Genomic DNA, 26,589 nt, shown 5'->3' on the forward strand with positions numbered 1-26,589 from the left:
TGCGACTTCAAACAATTGGGTCTCTGACCCCAACAGTTCCGTCTACGATAAAGTTCCACTCAGCGAGTCCACCAACGCTAGAGCCACGGCAATGAAACGAACTCGGGAATTGTGGTCTTCATGGTGCATTGACCCACCTCTTCCCACAAGACAAAGGTCACCCGTGTATCCTTGAACAGACTGATGGGGCAAGTGCCGTTAGCGAGTAGCACCTATGAAGGCCGATACGGCACAGGAAGAAGTTCAGCACCACGCTCGCGCGGCCGACTTTCTCTCCCCAGTAGCGATGCTTACACACAGACACACACACACGTACACACACACATGCACACACACACACAGACACACACACAGACACACACACACACGTACACATACAGACACACACGCCGGTGCACGTGGGGGCCATCTCTTGGGGTAACCGCACAAACAGAGCGCTCCCGGGGCCCGCACCGGGACCCGCGCCAGGGAATCCCGGGAGACTTAGCTGGGGGCTCACAGAGGGGACCCTGTCCGGACCCCCCCCCCTCCCACCATATCCCCCTCCTTCTCCCCCCCTCTCCTCCCCCATTCCCCACCACCCTCCAGCCCCCACCCCGCCCCCACGCGCCTCCTCCTCTAATTACTCTACCACCATAAATCTGAATATCTCGTGCCATGTATTTCATGGGTTTTCGTTGAACTGGGCTCCATAACAGAAAAGAGGGCCCTTGGCTGTAAACATCTGGCAGTTCACCAGCGTTGAGTCTGCTGATGAGACAGAGAATGTCGAAATCGGTCCAGAGTTGTGCTCGCATTGAACTACTGGTTCAAGCGAGCTTGACTCTGCTGATGAGACAGTCAATGTCGAAACCGGTCCAGAGTTTTGCTTGTGCTTGAACCAATCACAGCTGAAAAGATGCACTTCCAGAAGGCGGCGTGGTTGATGGGATGTGTACAAAAAACGATGTTCCTATGTGGATAGATAGAGAGAGCGAGAGAAGGAGCGGCAGACGATAACAGCACAGAGGAGGAGAGGGGGGGGGGCGTTAGAACGTCGAGAGGTGAACGAGTGAGAGACATTGAGAGAGACGGGGAGAGAGAGAGGCAGAGAGACAGTGGCAGAGAGACAGAGAAGACGAAGATTATAAGGAAATACAGTGGCAGAGAGACAGAGAAGACGAAGATTATAAGGAAATACGAGAGAGAGAGACACACACACAGAGACACACACACAGACACACTGATATAGACACACACAAACAGAGACACACACACACAGAGACACATAGAGAGAGACACACACAGAGAAAGATACACAGAGAGAGACACAGAGAGAGACACACATAGAGAGAGACACAGAGAGAGAGAGACACACACATAGAGAGCGCGACACAGAGAGAGAGAGAGACACACACACAGACACACACATATAGACACACACAGAGAGACACACACACAGAGACACATAGAGAGACACACAGAGAGACACATAGAGAGAGACACACAGAGAGAGAGAGACACACACAGAGAGAGAGAGAGAGAGACAGAGAGAGAGGAGAGTCCAGGGAGAGAGAGCGTGGGAGAGAGAGATTCGTTATCGGGTCTGCTCCCCATAACTCCGCGGGGGCTTCAAACTGAGATAAGTTGACGTCACAACCCCGTCCATTGTGCGAGTCTCCACTGGGGGGCGGGGGGGGGGGCGGCGGGGAGGGGGGGGCTGTGGGGGGCACTTTGACAGAGCCACATCCGCGGGGGTCCCCGTGGGAGGGGTAGCCCAAACAAGGTAGAACAAAAAAAAGACAACGATCCCCAGCCCAACCCCACCCCCCGTGTAGCCGCCACCGATTGACGGGCCAAGTGCCGCTAGCGACCGCCTTGGGGGGGCTGCAACGGCGGCGCCCGATGAAGTGCGGCGGAGATGTCGCCATGAGCCACGGGTGGATGTCTGAATATCAGTTGCGGGACGTTGATAATTGGTGGGTCGGGGGTGGTGGTGGGAGGGGTGCTGTGGGTTGGAGGCTTTCACGTGGCCGCGTTCAATGAAGTAGCGTCGCCCGCGGGTGGGCGGGACAACGGGGGGCGGGGGGGGTCCCGGGGGGGGGTCCCGGGGGGGGGGTCCTGGGGGGGTCCCGGAGGGGGATCCCGGGGGGGGTCCCGGGGGGGGGGTCTACCAACCCGGTTCTCTCCCACGCCTCGCAGCAACTCAAACCGCTCAAATAAAGTCAACCAGCCATGCCCCCCCCCACCGCGCCTCCCGCAACCACACCCCTCCCCCCACCATCAACCCCCACCCTTCATGAGAAATTACTGCCACGTGGCGTCGTCAAAGGTTCACGGCGCCTCGCCATAGCGAGTGAGTGAGCGTCTCTCTCATTGGTTCGTTCGTTAGGGAGCGCCGCGGTGGCTATGAGATGTTAACTACCTCGCCTGGTTTACAGGAGGCCGTGGGTTCGATCCCGACACTGACGCCTGCTGCTGCTGCTGTATATTTGGAGTTTGCGTCTCTGTCTTCCCGTGCTCGCGTAGATCTTTCTCCGGGGTTTCCCCTCCACGTTTTTGAGAATTCACATCACGTAAAGTATTTGGGTGCTAGAAATTCCCACGTGATAAGCGACTTCGTTGAGTTATAATTTGTAATCAATGTTGCTTTAAAAAAATACATCTATATAGCTCAGTGGGTTTTAGTGGTAAAATCAAAGAAGTTCGGTTTAATTTTTCGATTTAAAGCTTTCGTGACTGCAAGGATTCATCTTCTTTGGTTCTTTCGGTAAAGTCACGTAGAATGACAGTGCACTGTCGTCCCGACAGTTCTGTTCTTTCACCTGATGAAGGCTGCTTGTGTTGTGGCCGAAACGTCGTGAGAATTTTATTGTCTTATTTTATTATTTTATTCTCATTCTACGTTACTTTACCGAAAGAACCAAAGAAGTTTGGTTTAGTATTTATCTATTTATCTCTCTCTGTCTCTCACGCTCACCACACACGTGTCGGTGATGTGCAGCGCGTCTTCTTCGAACGCTGGGGAGCCGGACAAGCCCCTCTCTGTACCAGCGTGGACGGCACCCCCCACGTGTTCACCTTCTGAAGCGCTCGCTCGTCACCGTGGCGTGCGCGATGAGCACCACCACCACGTGACCTTTCTTTCGTGTTGTGCGCGCTGCATTTAGCGCCACAGCGCGTGGATTTAGAGAAATTATTTGTTTGCAGGTGACTTTACATTTCATATCGGAATCGCCACCAGCGCTGTTGCTGCTGGCGGCAATAAAAGTTGTTTAAAAGTCAAAGTCTCTATCCTGTTTGTTTTCGTGATTATCAGTTTCCCGGGAAAGAAGGTCCTTACCGAGAACGTGCAGCGAAATGTCGGACATCGTGCCGAGCAGCGCACGGCGGCACAACTCGCCCGAGAACATATAGCGAAGTGGATTGGCAAAGCGGCGAACAGGAAAGGGATAATTATTCAAAGCTATAAATAAAACGATAAACTATTTATTTCATGAAAACACTTCAGGCCCACTGAGCTGCAGCGCGCTCTTGTTTTCAGAAGCGACCTGGCCACCACAAACGATGGCTCATCGAAGTGGCCTATCATCACGTGGACATTTATAGCAGCCGAATTTTCTGAACGCGTGACGTTGACTGATAAATGTGGAGGGGAAAAAACTAAACCGGAGGACCCGGAGAAAAATCCACGCGACCACGGGGAGAGAGAGAGAGAGAAAGACACCGCAAACTCCAAATATAAATCAGGCATCCTCAGGGTCTCGGATCAAACACACGACCTCCTGTATACCAGGCGAGGTAGTTAACATTAATTGTGCTTGGCATCTCGTGAGCTATTTAATCACTCGAGTAAACATTTAACTGCGTGGATAAGGCGCGACTCACAAAGCGTGGCTATGCCCGACAGCGTTCGGGAGAGAGAGGAGTCGCTATGGAGCCGTTCGAATTTCCCAAATAATCTGCGAGCGAGCATGCGAGAGGGAAGGATGGAAGTTGATTGTAACCAGACTCGCTTGTAATGTAAACGGAGCCGGGAATGACCTGAAGTAAATAAATAAAATGCACGCTCCTGTGTCATGTGACTCTGGTGTGTGGAAGTTCACGTGTGTTAAAAATGTGTCAAAGTGTGTGCATGTGTCGAATCAGCCTCAAATGGTGCGGTGTGTAAACCATCGCCGCTGGGGAGACAAAGGCGACCGGGCGTGGTGCTGGACACCCCACACCTCCTCGTGTGCCGTGCCAGCATTCATAGGTGCCACTCGCCAACAGCACTTGTGTAAGTGTGTGGAGCGGTAGTGTATCAGTCAGCGCACTGCGCTACGATCCCCGCTACCCGAGTTCGATTCCGGCTAACGGCCACAAACAACAGTGACAGTTATCCGATCCGGTCCCGGGCCTCAAAACGAGTAGGTGCTACTCGCTGACAGGCCAATCAGTTCCTAAGACAATGCAGACATTACACTATGTAACACAATTTTTGTTCCTGGGTAGTAAGTGTTATTTCGTAATTGCTTATGCCTAAAAAGTACAGAAAATGGCTATCATTCCCCACAAACTTTGCTTTTATGAACAGGACAGTGATATTTTGAAATGTATCTATTTTCAATGTGAAATCGGGTGAATTTGTGTATTTTCGTTCACACAAAGTCAGAAAAAAACAACATATGAATCAAAATTAACATGTATTTATACTGAAGTAATACAAAATGACTAAAAAGATTTAGAAGTGAGTAGTTTGTCGAGGTTGTTCCTCCTCCCCACAAATAACTCGGTCCGCTGTAGCCAGTCCAGCCTGTGGTAGTGCACCTCGGTGTCTAAATCTTTTGAAGTCATTTTTGTATTACTTTAGTATAACTACATGCGAATTGTGATTCATATGTTGTTGTTTCTGACTTTACGTGAACGAAAAAACACAAATTCGCACGTTTTCTCATTGAAAATAGGTAAATTTCAAAATATCACTGTCCTGGTCATTAAAGCAAAGTTTGTGGGGAATAATAATAATTTTCTGTACTTTTGAGGCATGAGCAATTAGGAAATAACACTACCCAGGAACAAACATTTGTTTTGCTACACAGTGTTATCAGACCATGTTTTGTTTGCATGTTCACCACAATTACCGTGTGTGGTTAGAGCAGACATCACATCTTCATACTGTACTTGTTTTATTGCCGGAAGGGGTAAAACCGATTCTTATTTTTCATACTGGCAAAAAGGATCCCACGAAATGGCTAACAGCACTTGTCCCAACAGCCTGTTCGAGGCTACGTGGGGGAGGGCTCTTTGTATGTGTATACAGGACGTTGAATTTATTTTGCACCGTACGTAGCCAACAGCGCTAATCGGAAGTGCGAGCTGCGTAAGGTGAGTAGGGGAGGCTGGGTACCTGTGGTAGGCAGGTAGGTGTAGCGTTGCGGCTGGGTACCTGTGGTAGACAGGTAGGTGTAGCGTTGCGGCTGGGTACCTGTGGTAGGCAGGTAGGTGTAGCGTTGCGGCTGACTGCGCTTGCGCTTGCCGTTGTAAACGTGGAACTGTACGCGCACCGGCGTGCCCACCAGCCTGTCCTGATACGGGGGAACCCGCACCACGATGCGGCCCTGAACACGGCCACACCACCCGCACGACACACCCCATCCCATCACACCACGGCCACACCACGCGCACGACACACCCCACCCCATCACACCAAGGCCACACCGCCCGCACGACACACCCCACGCCCATCACACCACGGCCACACCAATACCAATGCAAGCAAAAAAATTCGCCACTAAGCGACGGAGACGTCCCCACGGCATCTGTGCCAGGCTAGGTGCACTGTGAGGCCATACAACGGCCATACACACCGCACCGTGCACACCGCACCACATGCCATGGCACACTACGCCTTACCACACACACACACCACGCTACTCGCATGATGGGCTCACAACGAGCCCATCATCCTTTCAGGGTCGATACAATAATATCCTCTTCATGCCCCCCCCCCCGCCCTGAGTTGTGAATGACCCCCCCCCCCCACCAACCAGAGGTAGATCTAGAAACTTCCCGGGGGGGGGGGGGTGGCGATTCAGAAAATGCATGCATTTTAAAGAGGGCCCTATACATTCATGCGATACAATGACAATCAATTAATTTGAATTTTGAGTCTTCAATATCAATCGAACAACGCCAATTTTCTGGTACTTAATGGGGGCCTGGGATTTGGCGTGGGGGGGGCAGGGAATTTCCCCCAAAGCACTCCCCCACCTCCCCTTGGTTTCGCCACTGCCCCCCCGCCTCTTCATCAGGTCTCGCTGTATGCAGAGGGTGGTGGCGGTGGTGGCGGTGGGGTGGGTGGGGGAGGGGCAGTGGGGGGGGGGGAAGCGACTCCCCGAGACTGTCGCGAGCCTCTCCCACGCACGGAGCGGCGGGGCCGTGACATCTGGCGAGGAGGAGCAGCAGCAGGAGGAGGAGGAGGAGCAGCAGGAGGAGCAGCAGCAGTAGCAGCAGGAGGAGGAGGAGCAGCAGCAGGAGCAGCAGCAGCAGGAGGAGGAGGAGGAAGAGGAGGAGGAGGGAGACGCCGGGAAGGAGAATCTGAAACTCGTGACGACTCAGCCGAGCGGGACTCACCGCCTGAGCTGTATCCCTCACCAGACTCGCCTCCGCCTCCCACAGGCTGCGGCCGTCTGTGTGGGGGGGGGGAGGGGGGCAAGAGGGGGGGGGGGCAAAGGGGTGCAAGGGGAGAATGAAGAGAGGGGATAGAGAGAGGGGGGGGGATGGGAAGTGGAGAGTTGGGGAGAGGATGGTGAGAATCAATGAAGGGAGAGTGAAAGCTGAGAGGGAAGTGAGAGAAGAGAGAGGGGGAGGTGAAGGGAGACGCGAGGGGAGAGAGGGGGGGAGAGAAAGGTGAGAGCGAGTGAAGTGAGACAGGAGGGAGAGCGGGGCGGTCTTAGGGGAGATGAAAAGGAGAGTGGGGATGGAATTAGCGGAGAGTGAGGGATAGGAGAGTATATGAAGGGGAGAGTAAAGAGAGAGAGAGAGTGGGGGAGCGTGATGGGGAGTAGCAATGGGACGAAAGGGAGAGGGAGGGGAGAGCGGGGTGAGGGTTTAGGAGATCGACAGGGAGGGCGAGGGAAGGACAAATCGTCAGATAACGGGAAACAAAAAGACAAAGATCCCCCAAGTAGCCTTCAACAGACTGTTGGGGCAAGTGTGGTTAGCGAGCACCTATGAAGGCCGGAACGCCACGCGAAGTGATGGCTGGCCAAAACCACGCGCAGCCGCCTTTGTCTCCCCAGTCGTGATGTTTACACACCGCACCAGGTACTGTACTCGTTTAAGGCTGAGTCGACCTAGGGGAGGCCCAAGAATAGTTCAGATATTCGACACTGGTATTTGTGGCCGCGAGCGGGAATCAAACACGGATCACCGCGTTCGTAGTACTTGGTGAGCTGTGTAGTAACTGTCGCCACCAGGGGAGACAAAGGCGGCCGGGCGTGGTGCTGGCCACCCACCCCTTCGTGTGCCGTGCCGGCCTTCCTAAATGCTCGCTAACAGCACTTGCCCCAAACATTCTACTCCGGCTCTACGGGGCTATCTGTGCCTTTGCATGTGCGGCGTTATCGTGGTAGTTGTTGTTATTGTTGTTGTTACGCGTCCGTATCTCTGTGGTTGCGCACGCGAGGCTCGGCGAGGCGCCCTGGGATGAACGCGCGCGATCCCACGCGAGGCTCTGTAAGCGTCTTGCAAATTCCGTCCGAATGCCAAGCCAACGGAGGCCCGAGCTTGCAACGGGTTTAATGAGCGCCGCACTTTGTGAGTCACCGTCGATGTCTCGTCGAAAGTTTTACAACGCAGCCTCTCCGCCCGTAACTTCCATGCGAAACCAATGCCCTCGTGTGTGTGTGTGTGTTACGGAACGTTGGACTTCTCTCGCAGCGTACGTAGCCGAAACGCGCTCATCATCTAGTTTTGTCAATCTAGATGATGATTTCAAAGTGCATCATAGCTCCAGCGGTTACCTAATATCAAAAGGAAGAGGCGTTCCAGACGGCCGCAGAAGCGCATCTGAAAGCGCCGCGCGATGCGGTGGTCACCGTCTTTGGTCGAAGGCTTTAGCCTCAATCGACTGCGAGAATGACCGCAGTTCTGAATTCCTTCCCAATCTTCTCTTTCTCTCTGCCCCTCCTTCTCCCCGTGGTGCCCAATCCAATTTCGGTCTTTCTCACTCCATTGCACCCCTCCACTGGAGTAAACTTCCCCTGAACATTGAGCAGCATTGCCCATAGACTCAACACTGCCCATAGACTCAACACTGCCCATAGACTCAACACTGCCCATAGACTCAACACTGCCCATAGACTCAATACTGCCTATCGACTCAACACTGCCCATAGACTCAACACTGCCCATAGACTCAACACTGCCCATCGACTCAACACTGCCCATAGACTCAACACTACCCATAGACTCAACACTGCCCATAGACTCAACACTGCCCATCGACTCAATACTGCCCATTGATTCAACACTGCCCATAGACTCAACACTGCCCATAGACTCAACACTGCCCAAAGACTCAACACTGCCCATAGACTCAACACTGCCCATAGACTCAACACAGCCCATAGACTCAACACTGCCCATAGACTCAACACTGCCCATCGACTCAACACTGCCCATAGACTCAATACTGCCCATAGACTCAACACTGCCCATAGACTCAACACTGCCCATCGACTCAACACTGCCCATAGACTCAATACTGCCCAAAGACTCAACACTGCCCATAGACTCAGCACTGCCCATAGACTCAACACTGCCCATAGACTCAACACTGCCCATAGACTCAACACTGCCCATAGACTCAACACTGCCCATAGACTCAACACTGCCCATCGACTCAACACTGCCCATAGACTCAACACTGCCCATAGACTCAACACTGCCCATAGACTCAGCACTGCGCATAGACTCAACACTGCCCATAGACTCAACACTGCCCATAGACTCAACACTGCTCATCGACTCAACAGTGCCCATAGACTCAACAGTGCCCATAGACTCAACACTGCCCATAGACTCAACACTGCCCATAGACTCAGCACTGCCCATAGACTCAACACTGCCCATAGACTCAGCACTGCCCATAGACTCAACACTGCCCATAGACTCAACACTGCCCATAGACTCAACACTGCCCATAGACTCAGCACTGCCCATAGACTCAACACTGCCCATAGACTCAACACTGCCCATAGACTCAACAATGCCCATAGACTCAACACTGCCCATAGACTCAACACTGCCCATAGACTCAACACTGCCCATCGACTCAACACTGCCCATAGACTCAACACTGCCCATAGACTCAACACTGCCCATAGACTCAGCACTGCGCATAGACTGAACACTGCCCATAGACTCAACACTGCCCATAGACTCAACACTGCCCATCGACTCAACAATGCCCATAGACTCAACACTGCCCATAGCCTCAACAGTGCCCATAGACTCAACACTGCCCATAGACTCAACACTGCCCATCGACTCAACACTGCCCATAGACTCAATACTGCCCATAGACTCAACACTGCCCATAGACTCAACACTGCCCATCGACTCAACACTGCCCATAGACTCAATACTGCCCAAAGACTCAACACTGCCCATAGACTCAGCACTGCCCATAGACTCAACACTGCCCATAGACTCAACACTGCCCATAGACTCAACACTGCCCATAGACTCAACACTGCCCATAGACTCAACACTGCCCATCGACTCAACACTGCCCATAGACTCAACACTGCCCATAGACTCAACACTGCCCATAGACTCAGCACTGCGCATAGACTCAACACTGCCCATAGACTCAACACTGCCCATAGACTCAACACTGCTCATCGACTCAACAATTCCCATAGACTCAACACTGCCCATAGACTCAACAGTGCCCATAGACTCAGCACTGCCCATAGACTCAACACTGCCCATAGACTCAACACTGCCCATAGACTCAGCACTGCCCATAGACTCAACACTGCCCATAGACTCAGCACTGCCCATAGACTCAACACTGCCCATAGACTCAACACTGCCCATAGACTCAACACTGCCCATAGACTCAGCACTGCCCATAGACTCAACACTGCCCATAGACTCAACACTGCCCATAGACTCAACAATGCCCATAGACTCAACACTGCCCATAGACTCAACACTGCCCATAGACTCAACACTGCCCATCGACTCAACACTGCCCATAGACTCAACACTGCCCATAGACTCAACACTGCCCATAGACTCAGCACTGCGCATAGACTGAACACTGCCCATAGACTCAACACTGCCCATAGACTCAACACTGCCCATCGACTCAACAATGCCCATAGACTCAACACTGCCCATAGACTCAACAGTGCCCATAGACTCAACACTGCCCATAGACTCAACACTGCCCATAGACTCAACACTGCCCATAGACTCAGCACTGCCCATAGACTCAACACTGCCCATAGACTCAGCACTGCCCATAGACTCAACACTGCCCATAGACTCAACACTGCCCATAGACTCAACACTGCCCATAGACTCAGCACTGCCCATAGACTCAACACTGCCCATAGACTCAACACTGCCCATAGACTCAACACTGCCCATAGACTCAGCACTGCCCATAGACTCAACACTGCCCATAGACTCAACACTGCCCATAGACTCAACACTACCCATAGACTCAGCACTGCCCATAGACTCAGCACTGCCCATAGACTCAGCACTGCCCATAGACTCAGCACTGCCCATAGACTCAACACTCCCCATAGACTCAACACTGCCCATAGACTCAACACTGCCCATAGACTCAGCACTGCCCATAGACTCAACACTGCCCATAGACTCAACACTGCCCATTGACTCAATACTGCCCATTGATTCAACACTGCCCATAGACTCAACACTGCCCATCGACTCAACAATGCCATAGATTCAACACTGCCCATAGACTCAACACTGCCCATAGACTTAACACAGCCCATAGACTCAACACTGCCCATAGACTCAACACTGCCCATCGACTCAACACTGCTCATGGACTCAATACTGCCCATAGACTCAACACTGCCCATAGACTCAACACTGCCCATCGACTCAACACTGCCCATAGACTCAATACTGCCCATAGACTCAACACTGCCCATAGACTCAGCACTGCCCATAGACTCAACACTGCCCATAGACTCAACACTGCCCATAGACTCAACACTGCCCATAGACTCAACACTGCCCATAGACTCAACACTGCCCATAGACTCAATACTGCCCATAGACTCAACACTGCCCATAGACTCAGCACTGCCCATAGACTCAACACTGCCCATAGACTCAGCACTGCCCATAGATTCAACACTGCCCATAGACTCAGCACTGCCCATAGACTCAACACTGCCCATAGACTCAACACTGCCCATAGACTCAACACTGCCCATAGATTCAACACTGCCCATAGACTCAGCACTGCCCATAGACTCAACACTGCCCATAGACTCAACACTGCCCATAGACTCAACACTGCCCATAGATTCAGCACTGCCCATAGACTCAACACTGCCCATAGACTCAACACTGCCCATAGACTCAACACTACCCATAGACTCAGCACTGCCCATAGACTCAGCACTGCCCATAGACTCAGCACTGCCCATAGACTCAGCACTGCCCATAGACTCAACACTCCCCATAGACTCAACACTGCCCATAGACTCAACACTGCCCATAGACTCAGCACTGCCCATAGACTCAACACTGCCCATAGACTCAACACTGCCCATTGACTCAATACTGCCCATTGATTCAACACTGCCCATAGACTCAACACTGCCCATCGACTCAACAATGCCATAGATTCAACACTGCCCATAGACTCAACACTGCCCATAGACTTAACACAGCCCATAGACTCAACACTGCCCATAGACTCAACACTGCCCATCGACTCAACACTGCTCATAGACTCAATACTGCCCATAGACTCAACACTGCCCATAGACTCAACACTGCCCATCGACTCAACACTGCCCATAGACTCAATACTGCCCATAGACTCAACACTGCCCATAGACTCAGCACTGCCCATAGACTCAACACTGCCCATAGACTCAACACTGCCCATAGACTCAACACTGCCCATAGACTCAACACTGCCCATAGACTCAACACTGCCCATAGACTCAATACTGCCCATAGACTCAACACTGCCCATAGACTCAGCACTGCCCATAGACTCAACACTGCCCATAGACTCAGCACTGCCCATAGATTCAACACTGCCCATAGACTCAGCACTGCCCATAGACTCAACACTGCCCATAGACTCAACACTGCCCATAGACTCAACACTGCCCATAGATTCAACACTGCCCATAGACTCAGCACTGCCCATAGACTCAACACTGCCCATAGACTCAACACTGCCCATAGACTCAACACTGCCCATAGATTCAACACTGCCCATAGACTCAGCACTGCCCATAGACTCAGCACTGCCCATAGACTCAACAGTGCCCATAGACCCCACACTGCCCATAGACTCAACACTGTCCATAGACTCAACACTGCCCATAGACCCCACACTGCCCATAGACTCAACACTGTCCATAGACTCAACACTGCCCATAGACCCCACACTGCCCATAGACTCAACACTGCCCATAGACTCAACACTGCCCATAGACCCCACACTGCCCATAGACTCAACACTGCCCATAGACTCAACACTGCCCATAGACTCAACACTGCCCATAGATTCAACACTGCCCATAGACCCCACACTGCCCATAGACTCAACACTGTCCATAGACTCAACACTGCCCATAGACCCCACACTGCCCATAGACTCAACACTGCCCATAGACTCAACACTGCCCATAGACCCCACACTGCCCATAGACTCAACACTGCCCATAGACTCAACACTGCCCATAGACTCAACACTGCCCATAGATTCAACACTGCCCATAGACTCAACACTGCCCTTACACTCAACACTGCCCATGTCGTAATACATGTTGAACAAATTAGTAGCGAGCAACATCAACAAACAAGTTACCGCCTTCCTAAACCTTTTCCCCAACAGCTCTATGACTCGTGTATTTATTTACACATCCCATCAGCAGCACCGCCCTACATTCTGGGCCTGCATAATTTCAGCAGCAGCGGTGTCAATACATTCAAACTCTGGACCGATTTCGAGAGTCAGTGTCTCATCCGCAGCATGATAGTACACTGAAGGTCAGGCTGGCATTGAACCAAGGCTGGGCCATGTGGCCGATGGTTTGTGGAGGGACAGCAGATGCGTGAAAGGAAGCTTGATTATTTTGCAACTTATATTCTTCACGATGCTTATGGTTAGTTTGTATCTGTTGGTGATGTGTGCGGGTCTGTGTGTGTGCTCGTAAAGCGGCCTTCATTGGTGCTCGCTAACAGCACTTGTCCCAAAAGCCCGTTGAGGCTACACGGGGGATCTTTGTCTTTGTTTGTGCACGTGCGTCTGCGGGGAAGCCGCGGCACGTGCGGACAGGAGCCCGTGGCTCGGAGCCAAGGCCCAAGACCACAGGAGCCCCCCCTCGCCCCACCACCACCCACCCACCCACCTACCAACCCCACCCTCCCCACCCACCCACCCACCTACCTCACCCTCCCCACCCACCTACCCACCCCATCCTCCCCACCCCTCTTCCTACCTCCTCACCACCACCACGGCCCAGACCAAGCGACCACCACAACCACAGCCGCGAGCTACGAGAGATTGAGTTCAGGTGATAAGAAGTGCAGGTGCAGCCCTGAAATGTATCGCTAACATCCCCTGCTTGTGGGACAGCTCTCCACTACAGAGAGAGAGAGAGCTGCGGAGATATCTCCCTAGTCTTGTGGGTATTCTGCCTACTTTTCCACGCTCTCCAGACCGTCTCGGAAGAGGTGGGACAATCCACACTTTACCCCACCACACAATGCTGCCGCACCGGGAGATCGGACCGGTGACTTCTCCGGATTGCAAGTCCAGGGCGCCGAGAATGGCACCGCCCACGGCAGCATCGCGAGCGAATGAGTGGATGAATGAATTGTGAGTCATTCAATATAAGCCTGCTTATCTCACAGCACGAATTTAAGAACACAAAGACAAAGATCCCCCGTATAACCTTAACATACTGTTGGGGCATGTACTGTCAGCGAGGGGCTGCGTGGTCAGAACTACGCTCGGCCGCCTTTGTCTCCCGAGTGGTGATGTTTACACACCGCATCAGGTACTCATTCGAGGCTGAGTAGACCTAGGGGAGGACCAGGACCGGTTCAGAGAATCGGTGATAGTCGTGAGCGGGAATCGAACTCGTGTTGCCCGGGTTAGTAGCGCAGCGTAGCGCTAACCGCTGCGCCACGCCTCCCCACTCCCTCACTTGCACGCACGCGCACGCACGCGCATGCATAGGGGCTCTCCCGGGGGGTGCCGGGTGACGTTAACACAACGTGAGCTGCCGTCCAACACACTCGGGGCGCAAGATGAATAATACGTTCGGAAATGAGCGCAGGCGAAAGGCGAGAGAGGTAACACAGTGAGACAGAGGGGAGGGGGCTATGGGGGGTGGGGGTGAGACACATTTGGGAGCAAGGCTTGAGACAGACGGCAGTGAGTTCACCCAACACGTGCTCACAGGCTGCGGCAGCGCAGCATCTGGTCAAATATATGGCGAAGAGGGCGGGGGTGGGGTGAGGGGTGCAATGGTTTAATGGTGAGGGGAGGCTTGGGATGGAAGTTGGAAGTGAAGGAGCGGTGGGAGGTTTAGGGGGAGAAGTGGTGGTGGTGGCGGGGTGAGGTTATTCATGGGTGCTGGGAAGTGGGGGGGGGGTAGAGCTTCTGTACACCCGATCCGCTAGGTGAGTGAGCGAGCGAGCGGGGAGGGGAAAGTGCACGGTAGCGAGGCTGTGGGTGAGTGGCTGAGTGATGTGTGCGTGTGTGTCAGTGTGTGTGCGGGGAGCGATAGTGTAGCGGTTAGCGCGCTGCGCTACGAACCTGGCGACCCGGGTTCAATCCCGCTCACGGCCAACATCAGTGACGATTATTTGAACCGGTCCCGGGCCTCCCCTAGGTCGACTCAGCCTCGAATGAGTACCTGGTGCGGTGTGTAAACATCGCCACTGGGAAGACAAAGGTGCCCGGGCTTGGTGCTGGACACCCAACCCATCGTGTGCCGTGCCGGCCTTCATAGGTGCTCGCTAACAGCACTTGCCCCAACATTCTGTTATGCCTCTACGGGGTATCTTTGTCGTTGTATGCGTGGCTGTGTTGTTATTGTCCGTGTCTGTATCAATATATTTGTGTACTTGCCCTAGCAGTCTGTTTCAGACTGTACGGGTCAATCTTTTTCTTCTCTGTGTCTGCAAAGACTCACAGGAAGGGAATGAAGGACCATGTGTGTTAGGGGTCTGGGAGGGGGGGTGAACGCGTTGGACTGCACTTCTATGCTTCCACGGCTATGCTGTCCCCCCGCGACCCCGCCCTCACAAACCCCTCGCTGACCAGGGTGCTGTAGTCACGGTCACACAAGCCCTACGCGGGGCCCCCCGCAAGGCGTAGCAAGGGGGGAGGGGGTGGGGTACCCCATTCATCCAGCAGTGGATCGCGACACCAGTGCTGTGCGTGTGCGTACCGGAGAAGCAAATCGAGAGAGGGAGGAGAGAGCGAGAGGGAGGGTTGTGCAAAGTGAGGCGATTCTTAACGGAGGGTGCAGAGAGTGATGCGAATTGGACGAGAAGGAAGGTGAGGAAATGAGAGAGCGGATAGAGGGAGTGGTGGCGGTGCGGGTGGGTAAGAGAGGAGAGAGACCAGTGAGAGGTGCTGGCGAGTGAAGGAGCCATGCAGGCACAAGCTGATACGTGGGGTGTAGCGGCACTGCGACGAGAGTGGAAGAGTGGGAGCTGCGACGATGTTTATTTTCCCCGCGCAGCTGCGCGGATTTCTAAGACGATCACGCGGATTTCTGCGGCGCTAATGAGACCCCCCCCCCCCGTCCCTCCGCCTCCCCCCCCCTCCTCCCCGCTCACAGCTGGGCTGGGTTCTGGCTGCGTATTTTGTCTGATTCTGTACAGAGCTGCAGCTGCGCGCGGAGGGGCGAGTTCACTTAGCGTGGCCATATCTCCTTGCAGCTCCCGCTCCCTGCCTCTCTGTCTGTCTCTCTGCCTCTCTGTCTGTCTCTCTGTCTCTCTCTGTCTGTCTGTCTCTCTGTCTGTCTCTCTAAAATCTCACGTTGTCACTCACGACCTCTCTGTCTCTCCCGCTCCCTGTCTGTCTCTCTGTCAGTGTCTGTCTCTGTCAATCTCACTATGTCACTCACGGTCTCCTTGTCTCTCCCACTCCTGTCTGTCTCTCTGTGTGTCTTTGTGTCTCTGTCTGTCTCTCTCAATCTCATTCTGTCATTCACGGTCTCCCTGTCTCTCCCGCTCCCTGTCTGTCTGTCTCTCTGTCTGTCTCTCTGTCTCTGTCTGTCTCTCTCAATCTCACGTTGTCACTCACGATCTCTCTGTCTCTCCCGCTCCCTGTCTGTCTCTCTGTCTCTGTCTGTCTCTGTCTGTCTCTCTCAATCTCACTATGTCACTCGGTCTCCCTGTCTCTCCCGCTCCCTGTCTGTCTCTCTGTCTTTGTGTCTCTGTCTCTCTCAAACTCATTCTTTCACTCACGATCTCTCTGTCTCTCCCGCTCCCTGTCTGTCTCTCTGTCTTTCTGTCAGTGTCTGTCTCTGTCAATCTCAATATGTCACTCACGGTCTCCCTGTCTCTCCCACTCCCTGTCTGTCTCTCTGTGTGTCTTTGTGTCTCTGCCTGTCTCTCTCAATCTCATTCTGTCATTCACGGTCTCCCTGTCTCTCCTCTCCCTGTCTCGCCCTATCGGACTCTCTCTCTGTATTTCATTCTGTATCTCTTCCTCTCTGTCTGCCTCCTTCACAATCTGTCTCTCGCCCTCCCTGTGTCTCCTCTCCCTCTGTCTCCCCATCTCTCCGTTTCTCTCTTCGTGTCTATATCTCTGTTCGTGTACGCGCATCGTACGCGAGCGCGAGTGAGCGAGCGAGAGAGATGATTCGAGGGGTCAGTTGAAGAAGTTGAAGTGATGGCGAGGAGTGGATGGTGCTGTTGAATCCAGACGCACTGAGATTCATTCCAAATCACAGAAATATTTCCAGACGTGGATCTGCAATTTCTGCAGCATCGCCTGAAGTTTTGTTGGCAGTTCCACAGAAATAACGGATTTGAAGCGTTCCCTACCCCCCATCTTAAACAAAGACAAAGATCCCCCGTATAGCCTTAGCAGACTGGTGTTGGGGCAAGTGCTGTTAGCCATTAAGGCCGGCACGGCATTCGAGGGGGTGAGTGGCCAGCACCACGCCCGGCCGCCTTTGTATCTAAAGTGACGATGTTTACACATCGAACCAGGTACTCATTTGAGGCTGAGTCGAATTAGGGGAGTCTCAGGACCGATTCAGATAATCGAGCAGGAATCGAACTCGAGTGGCTGGGTTCGTAGTGCAGAACACTAAACTGTTGCACTACGGTTCCCTATAGCTATCCGCTCACCCATTCACCTACACAGCACGTAGCCATCAACCCATTCACCCATCCAGCCACCCGATTCCCAAACTACCCAGTCACACAACCACCCACTCACCCAACTACCCAGTCACACAACCACCCAGTCACCCAACCAAACAACCACCCAACTACCCAACCACCCATCCACCAAACCACCCAACCCCACAGCCATCCAACCACCCAACCACCCAACTACCCAGCCACCCAACCACCCAACTACCCAACCACCCATCCACCAAACCACCAAACCACCAAACCCCACAGCCATCCAACCACCCAACTACCCAGTCACCGAACCACCCAACCACCCAACTTACCCAGTCACTCAACCATCCAGTCACACAACCACGCAATCACCCAACCAAACAACCACCCATTCACCCAACCACCCAGCCACCCAACCACCCAACTTACCCAGTCACCCAACCATCCAGTCACACAACCACCCAATCACCCATTCACCCAACCACGCAGCCACCCAACCACCCAGCCACCCAACCACCTAACTTACCCAGTCACCCAACTAGCCAACTAATTAACCACACAACCATCCATCAACCAAACCACCTAGTCACTCAGTCACCCAACCACCCAGCCACCCCAGGACTCAGTCGAGGCAGCTAAGTCGCGCTGACTCAGCCACTCACCACCCACCCGCCCATCCGCACAGACACGGCGTCTCCTCCACTCTCAGCGGGGGGATCTGCAAGGAACACCCCCCCCCCCCCAAATTGGGCAGAGGCTGCCCCCACACCCGCCCGCTCTCTATGTCGGTGATGTGCAGCGCGTCTTCTTCGAACGCTGGGGAGCCGGACAAGCCCCTCTCTGTACCAGCGTGGACGGCACCCCCCACGTGTTCACCTTCTGAAGCGCTCGCTCGTCAACGTGGCGTGCGCGATGACCACCACAACCACCACGTGACTTTTCTTTCGTGTTGTGCGCGGTGCTTTTTAGTGCCACAGCGCGTGGATTTGTAACGTTTATTTTCATTTGTGTTGCTGGTGACTTTGTGTATTTAACATCGAAATCGCCTCCAGTGCTGCTGCTGCTGCTGGCGGCAATAAAAGTTGTTTAAAAGTCAAAGTCTATAAGCCAGGGAGCCAAGCTACGGGAGCGTGGGCAGGCGGAAGGTCGCGGAGGGACGAATCGCTCGCCACTCGGGCCAACGCTCTTGGGGCGGCGTGAGTCACGGGGAGATTCAGCTTCGTAAAAGCCACGCGGTCACTGCCTCTCTCCCTCTCGTTCGCTCTCTCCATCGCATGCTCCTTCCCTCCCTCTCTCCATCGCATGCTCCTTCCCTCCCTCTCTCCATCGCACGCTCCCTCCCTCTCTCCATCGCACGCTCCCTCCGTCACTCTCTCTCCGTCGCACGCTCCCTCCGTCTCTCTCTCTCTCTCCGTCGCACGCTCTCTCTTTCGCTCTCTCCCTCGCACCCCCACCCCCGCTACCCCTGTCTCTCTCGCTCGCTCCTTTTCGTTCCACCTCCCTCTGTGTTGTGCACGCGCTCTCATCATCCCTCTCTCTACCGCTCTCTCTCTTGAGTCGCTACGGTGGCGAGATGTTAACAACCTCGCTCGGTATACAGGAGGGTTCTGGGGTTCGATCCCAACCCCTGACGCCTGTTGTATATTTGGAGTTTGCGTGTCTCTTTACCACTTTCTCTCCGTGGTGGCGTGGATTTTGCTCCGGATCTTCCGGGATTCCCCTCCACATTTAGAATCAACATGACGCCTGTCGTGTATTTGGCTGCTATAAATGTCCACGTGATTATAAGCTACTTCGTTGAGCCATCATTCGTGATGGCCAGGTTGCTTCTGAAAACAAGATATACAGCTCAGTGGACCTTAACTGGCCAAATAAAATAGTTGAGTTTGTTTTGTCCAGCTCTCCTGCACATCTCTCTCACCACTCTGGATCTTCTCTCTCCGCGCTCTCTGTTTCCTCTCTCTCAAACTCTCGGCATCGGATTAAACCTCGGTACACACGCTCCTGGCAGCCGCATCCAAGGGGGAATGACTCCTTTTGGCAATGGGATTCGTGGGTGAGGCGGGGCGGGGAGTTCAGAGGGAGTTCCGAGGATCTGGTGGAACGCGCCGAGACACGGAGGAGACGTCTCTCTCACCCGGAGTCGCCCTGGCCCGGCGACACGAGTGGGAGCAGTGTGAAGGGAACGCGTGCGTGTGTCTGTGTGTGTGTCTCTGTGTGTCTGTGTGCGTGTGTCTGTGTGTGTGTGTCTGTGTGTGTGTCTGTGTGTGTGGGGAGCGGTAGTGTAGGGGTTAACGCGCTGCGCTACGATCCTGGCTACCCGGGTTCGATTCCCGTTCATGACCAACACCAGTGATGGTTATTTGAACCGGTCCTGGGCCGCCCTTGGGTCGACTCAGCCTCAAATGAGTACCTGGTGCGGTGCGTAAAAACATCGGCACCAGGGAGACAAAGGTTGCCGGGCGTGGTCTTGGCCACCTACCAACTCGCGTGTGTTGCCGGCCTCCGTGCTTGCTACTCGCTAACAGCAGTTGCCCCAACAGTCTGAAAAGGCTTAATACGGGGAATCTTGGCTTTTGTACGTGTGTACACGTGTGTACACGTACACCGGTGTACAGAGGTGTACACACACGCGTGCGCACGCACGTGGGTCTGGATGACGGAGAGGCGAGGCGAGAGAGCCGCGTCACATCACCGGGGGACGCTGCTTCCTGCGATCCGGCTCGAGTTGCCGAATACTTCTTGTAGCCCGAACACACCCGCGCAGATACTCTCTAAGCTGGCATAAAATACCCCCCCCCCCCCCCCCGCAGTGCCGGACTAAGCTCGTGCGGGGCACGTAGCGTGATTTTATAAAGGGGCCATAAAAAAAAAACACTTACATATTAAAACACAAATGTTTAACTTGCACAGCCAGATAATACGACAAATGTCTAACCTTAAACACCCAGTCGTTCATACAAGTTGAAGGCGATATAGTACTATAGTAATAGAGCAAGTGCAGAATCACTGAACCTGAATTGATAGCTTGGAAGCATTTATCGCGGGGCCATTAAAAGTGCTACTTGGATAATCCGGATCATCGAATGCCAATGGTCCCCCCCTCTCATCTCCCCCTACTTGTATGTACGTGTGTGTGTTGAACTTCTGTCGTGTGTAGCCGACCGTGCTAATGGTGAGGTGCGGGGGAAGGAAAAACAAACTCGACACACAGCAACAACAACAACAACAGGAAGTTGTACTGCTAAGCTGTACGTGTTAACACGAGGGAGGTTGCGTGTTCACTACTCTATGCGGCTGACGTCCACCAGGCACCCACCGACCCCCCCCCCATGCCTCCCCATGCCCCCCCCCGCCCCTCCATGCCTTAGGACAGGGCGCACGAATCAAGGTGAGCAGCATCGAGGGGGGGGGGGTAAGAGGGAGGAGGATGCTGGAGCCTAGCACCAGTGACCTCCAGGGGTGAGCAGCGTCTGCCTTGACAGGTGGACACGGGGAGGGAGTTAAGAGCGTGTGAATGTTGAACTTCTTTCGCGCCGTACGTAGCCAGCCCTGGCTATTCGGATGTAAGACAGTAGGAGTGGCGGGTGGAGGGGTGGGGGCACACACACGAGTCACGTGATCTACGGGAGGCTTCCAGCTGATTTGCATGCCCCTAGGTGGCCGTCAGCCAGCGGGGTCGGGGTGTCGTAGATGCCGCGACACGCAGGAGGCTCCCGCAGCCCGTCGCACGCTTCACGAGAGATGTGCGCGTGAGGTCGCCTCGCCATCTGACAATGCGGTTTGGTTTGGCAATGTCGGCTGGTGGTGGTGTGTGTATGTGTGTATGTATGTGTGTGTTGGGCTTCTTTTGCACCGTACGTAGCCAACCGTGCATCTGCGGTGAGGGTCTTGACGGCACACATTTGAGCGCGTCGTTAGGCGCACGGCCTAACGCAACGATTAATTCTGAATCAGTACTGCAGTTAGTCGCATGCGTAGTGGTAGCAGTATGATGATGATAATAATTTGTCTATGATCATGATGATTATCACGGTGAACATCGTTATAATCATCGTAAATTGTGTAATAAACATCATCATAATCATCGTCATCACCACGAGTCCACTCATGGCATACGAGGGCAGTTCGTATTGATGCAATCTAACATCATCATTACCATCAGCACCATCACCTGGAGCAATACCAATGAGCATGAGTTGCGTGTCGTCTTTGGATGGAGCCGCTCTGCTTTACCCCGCGGAGCATCTCGGAGAGCGACTCGCGGCTCGCGGCTCCAAACGTTCCCAGGGGCACCCCCGGTGGCAGCTGTCCCTGGTGCTGGCTGTGCCAACCCCCGATTGAGAAAGTCGCCGTGACATATCCCTCCGTGACGCGGGCACACGATGGCCGATACGTTCTCGGCCACTCTAAAGCAAGGCAGCGCGTAGTAGAAGTAGTAGTCGCGGCATTTTAATGGTCAGTAGAGTCTGTTATCCTGTAACGCTGCGTGTTGTTTTCACAACGCGATATGATTATAACGCGATGGACGTATGAGAGAACACTTTTTTTATTATAACGCGAATTGTATATAACGCGATTGAGTGAACAGAACTACGTCGCAGCGCCAGCAGCGATAAGCGGTCGCACGGCGCGCGGTGCATCATCACGCAAGGCGGGATGCTGCTGGATGCTTCTAGATGCTACCCACGCGCCTCAGCCTTTGTTCGGCCTGCGTACGCATCTTCTCGCGTTATCGCGGACTGTGCTTTACCCATATATTATGTAATATTATTATTTATTATGACGGGATTTTCCCACAACGCGGTGTTATTCAGGAACACAGCTGTACCACGGGCACCGCGGTATTAACCGGGGCGGCCTACCGGATTCGAACAGCGCACCTCTGCGACTACGACGACGACAACAACAACAACAACAAACGGCAAGCGGCGAACGGGCCGTGCTAACCTGCCAGGGCCTCGCGTCAGCAACATCGACGATTCCTCCCCACCCCCACCACCCTATCGCCACTCACGCGCGGGTCAATTCCCATCCGCACCCCGCCCGCTCGCTCGCTCGCTCGGGCCAGGAGTACACCGCGCGAGTTTCCCACGCCGCATCCTCACGCCTCGGGAGCAGCTGGAAAGTCGTGACCTGGATGCGTCCGATTCTTTCTGTAGCACAGTTATATATTTATTTATAACACCCCCCACCCCTTCGCACTCTCCCCGGCCCCTCCCCGCAGCTGTGGGGTTCGGCGGCAAGGGTCTCGCCTTCCTGCTCCGCTTTATCTGTCCGGGCCACGGCGTTGATTTTTGGCACAGCAATCGCACAAAAGGGCATTGAGACCCCCCCCCCCCTCCCCATCCCCGTGTAGTCCTTAACAAAACAAAAAACACCCTCGTGTTTGCCCAGCGCAGGCTCGGCAACGCCAAGCGGCCAGCAACGCACAGCAGCGATCGAGTGTTTGTCGACTTGAGGAAGGTGGTAACATCACGGGACACGAGGCGCTTGGTGGCCAAAGATCCACGACCGTCTCCCCTCCCCGCCTGACTGCCTTCGTGTGCCCAGTGCTGATGTTTAGACACCGCGCCAGATATTCGTTTGAGGCTAAGTCGACCTAGTGGAGGCCCAGTTTAATCCGTCACTGTTATCGGTCGTGAGCTGGAATGGGACTCGGATCGCCGGGTTCGTAGCGCGGTGCGCTTAACACTGCACCACTGCTCACATATTGTCGAGAAGGCAAAGATTCCCGGTATCGCGTTGAACAGACTCTTGGGGCGCCCCGACACGGCACACGAGGAGGTGGGTGGCCAGCACCACGCCCGAATACAAATACAAAGATCCCCCGTATAGCCTTACCAGACTGTTGGGGAAAGTGCAGTTAGCGAGCAACAATAAAGGCCGGCACGGCGCACGAGGGATTGGGTGGCCAGCACTACGCCAGACTGCCTTTGTTTCCCTAGTGGCGATTTTTTACACACCGCACCAGGTACTGATATGAGGCTGAGTCGACCTAGGGGAAGCCCAGGACCGGTTCAGCTATGTGTTACTGATGTTAGCCGTGAGCGTGAATCGAACTCGGTTCGCCGTGTTGGGAGCGCAGCGCGCTAACCGCTACACTGCACCTCAATCTACAAAAGCAAAGATCCCCCGTATATCCTTAACAGACTGTTGGGTCAAGTGCTGTTAGCGAGCACCTGTGAAGGCCGGCACGCCACACGAGGCGGTGGATGGCCAGCACCTCGCCCGCAAAAGACAAAACACACACTCACATACACACACTCACATACAACAACAACAACAGCCATTCGCCACTAAGTGGCGGTGACGTCACCACGACGCTTGTGCCAGGCTATGTGCACCCTGAGGCCACGTGAAGTGTCGAACGCCCGCTGGCAGGAGGTCACGGGGCAGACCCAGGTGCCACGGGTCGACTGACTGAGATGACTGGCTGATGCACCACCTGTGCCCCCTACTGTGCCAACCTGCTGTGCTTTAGCCACCCGGCGCTCCGCTCGTTGTTCTGAGCGTTGCTCCTCCGCCCTCCGTTGTTGTTGGAGGGCGACTACCTCCAACTGCCCAGTAGCATCCTTCACGAGCCTCCTCCACAGAGGCCGATCTTGACACCGCTGGTACCAGTCATCGGCAAGTCCACTCAGCTCCACGTCCTCCTGTACCACATCACTCCATCTCTTCTCTAGCCCGTGCCGCGCCCGCTTTGCCCCCTCAATCCGGCCGAACAAAAGCTGTTTCGGCATGCGGTGGCTGGGCATGCGGGCTACATGACCCAGCCATCGCAGCCTTGCCCGCCGGAGGAGCTCACCGATGGGACCCTGCCCAGATCTTTCAAGGATTTGTGAGCTCCTCACACAATCCAGTCTGGTTAAACCCAGGATGGATCGTAGGCAGGCCAGCCTAAATGTTTCTAACCGGCGAAGATGTTCCATTAGGGGGGTCCACGTTTCGCAAGCTTAGAGAAGGGAGGGAATGACCGTGGCCGAGAAGACCTGAAGCTTAGTGCGGAGCGACAGACCAGGTAGCTTCCACACAGCGTTACGCAACCGATGAAAAGATATTGCCGCTCAACTGACTCGGAGTGAGACCTCTGCTGTTAAACTGGAGCCAGTCATAAGCACACTGCCCAGGTATGGGAAACTCTCCACTCTCTCCACAACTGCCCCATCACCGATTGGGAGTTGTGGGGGTGGAGTGTCCGATGGTACAAAATACCCAGGCAAGTGCTTAGTTTTGGTGGGACTGATGGTAAGGCCCCACCTCTTAGTGGCACGCTCCAGTCTCAGCAGCAGCGAATCCAACTCCTCCTCTGACTGAGCAGCTATTACCAAATCATCAGCATACATAACGTGGTTGAGCAATAGGGAGCCATCCCTTGACCGCACCCGGGCATCGATCAGCCTCCCATTATATCTGTACCATATGGAGATTCCCCCGCTACAGCTATTGAAGGCTTCACGAACTACGTGGTCAAAATAGATGTTAAATAATGTGGGAGCCAGAGGACATCCCTGTCGCACCCCAAGGTGTACAGGGAATGGCTCTGACTCCCGGCCACGTAGTTTTACCCGGGCCCGCTCACCATCATGAAGGTCCTTAATGATCGTGAGCAGAGGGTCAGGTACTTCAAAAGCACGAAGAACGACCCAGAGCCCAGGCCTACTGATGGTATCATAGGCCTTGACCAGGTCAATAAAGCAGAGATGTAGGTCTTGTTGGAATTCCCTACACCTCTGCTGTAGCAGACGGACAGAAAATATGGCATCTGTGCAGGACCGCCCTTTCCTGAAACCGCATACATACACACACTCACATACACACACTCACATACACACACTCACATACACACAAACTCACATACACACACTCACATACACACACTCACATACACACACTAACACACTCACATACACACACTCACGTACACACACTCACATACACGCACTAACTCAACCCCTCCCACACTCCCCCTCTCTTCCACCTCAACAAACCTCCCCTTCCTCCCTCGCCAACGTGGAAGCGGGGATCAAGCGCCCCCCGTGTGTTTTGGCTGCGGTGCGCCCGACGGGGATGGCCCAGGGATAACGGAGGGAGGAGAGGGGAGAGAGGGAGCAGAGGCAAAGGTAGAGAGGGAGTGAGGAGAGGGGAGACAGAAAGAAGAGGGGAGGGTAGAAAGGGGGGGGAGGATATGGGAGAGAGTGAGGGAGGGAGGAGAGGGGAGGGAGGGAGGAGAGGGGAGAGAGGGAGCAGAGGGGAAGGTAGAGAGGGAGGGAGGAAAGGGACAGAGAGAGGAAGGATGGAGAAGGATAGACGGGGCAATGGAGAGAAAGGCAGCGAGAGGAATGAGTTTAAAAATATTTGAGAATGCGGCGAGGTAGGGAGGAGAGGGATGGCGGAGAAGGAGGGATGGGGTTAAGGGAGAGGAGGGGAGAGAGGAGAGGGACGATCGGGAGGAGAGGAGTGCACGGATGGGCGTGAATAGCGGGGATGAAAGGCGAGAGGGTGACACGAGGGGGGAGGGAGGGAGTTGTGGAACATCACGCGAGGAGTGGAGGCAGAGGACTGGATGTGATGGGAGTCGTTGGTCGATGGGAAATTTTCTTTGGAGCCAAGAAGATGTGAGCTCCCTCCCTCCCTCTAACCTTTCCCTAAATAAGCTGCCCCCCCACCCCACCCACTCCTCACGTCCATTTCAAATTAAAAGTCTTTTTCGATTTTTAGACAATGCTTCGTCCGGTTACGCATTATATGCCCCCCCTCCAACCAGCCCCCACCTCTCCACCGAGCCCCCGCCACCCCACGGCGCCACGTGAACAATGCAACACACAGTGCACGTGTGTTTATTGCTCGAGAGTTCACAGAGTATTTTTGTTCGGAAGAAGCCAGGCCTCATTCTCTCAGTCTCTCTCCCGTACACCGACAAAGACGAAGATATCCCTGGGGTTTGATCTTCCACGAAGCTCACGGTCCACCCTAAACCGCATCCACTGCACAAACCGTGGC

The 26,589-nt window shown here is 54.1% G+C and overlaps 1 protein-coding gene across 1 annotated transcript in view; it reads right to left on the reverse strand.

The window, feature by feature from the left end:
- Positions 1-26,589, reverse strand: part of LOC116944246 (nuclear factor of activated T-cells, cytoplasmic 3-like) — a 118,723-nt gene that overhangs the window by 53,994 nt on the left and 38,140 nt on the right. Inside the window, exons 8-9 of the mRNA XM_076068226.1 lie at positions 6,595-6,650; positions 5,447-5,579 (exon numbers count right to left, since the gene is read on the reverse strand). Of these exons, the coding sequence (XP_075924341.1) occupies positions 5,447-5,579; positions 6,595-6,650 (189 nt within the window). The remainder of the gene's footprint in view (positions 1-5,446; positions 5,580-6,594; positions 6,651-26,589) is intronic.

This window comes from Petromyzon marinus, chromosome 20 (genome assembly GCF_048934315.1).
Source record: "Petromyzon marinus isolate PM22_M1 ecotype Great Lakes invasive population chromosome 20, UKy_Petmar_22M1.pri1.0, whole genome shotgun sequence".
In the NCBI taxonomy this organism is placed as follows: Eukaryota; Metazoa; Chordata; class Hyperoartia; order Petromyzontiformes; family Petromyzontidae; genus Petromyzon; species Petromyzon marinus.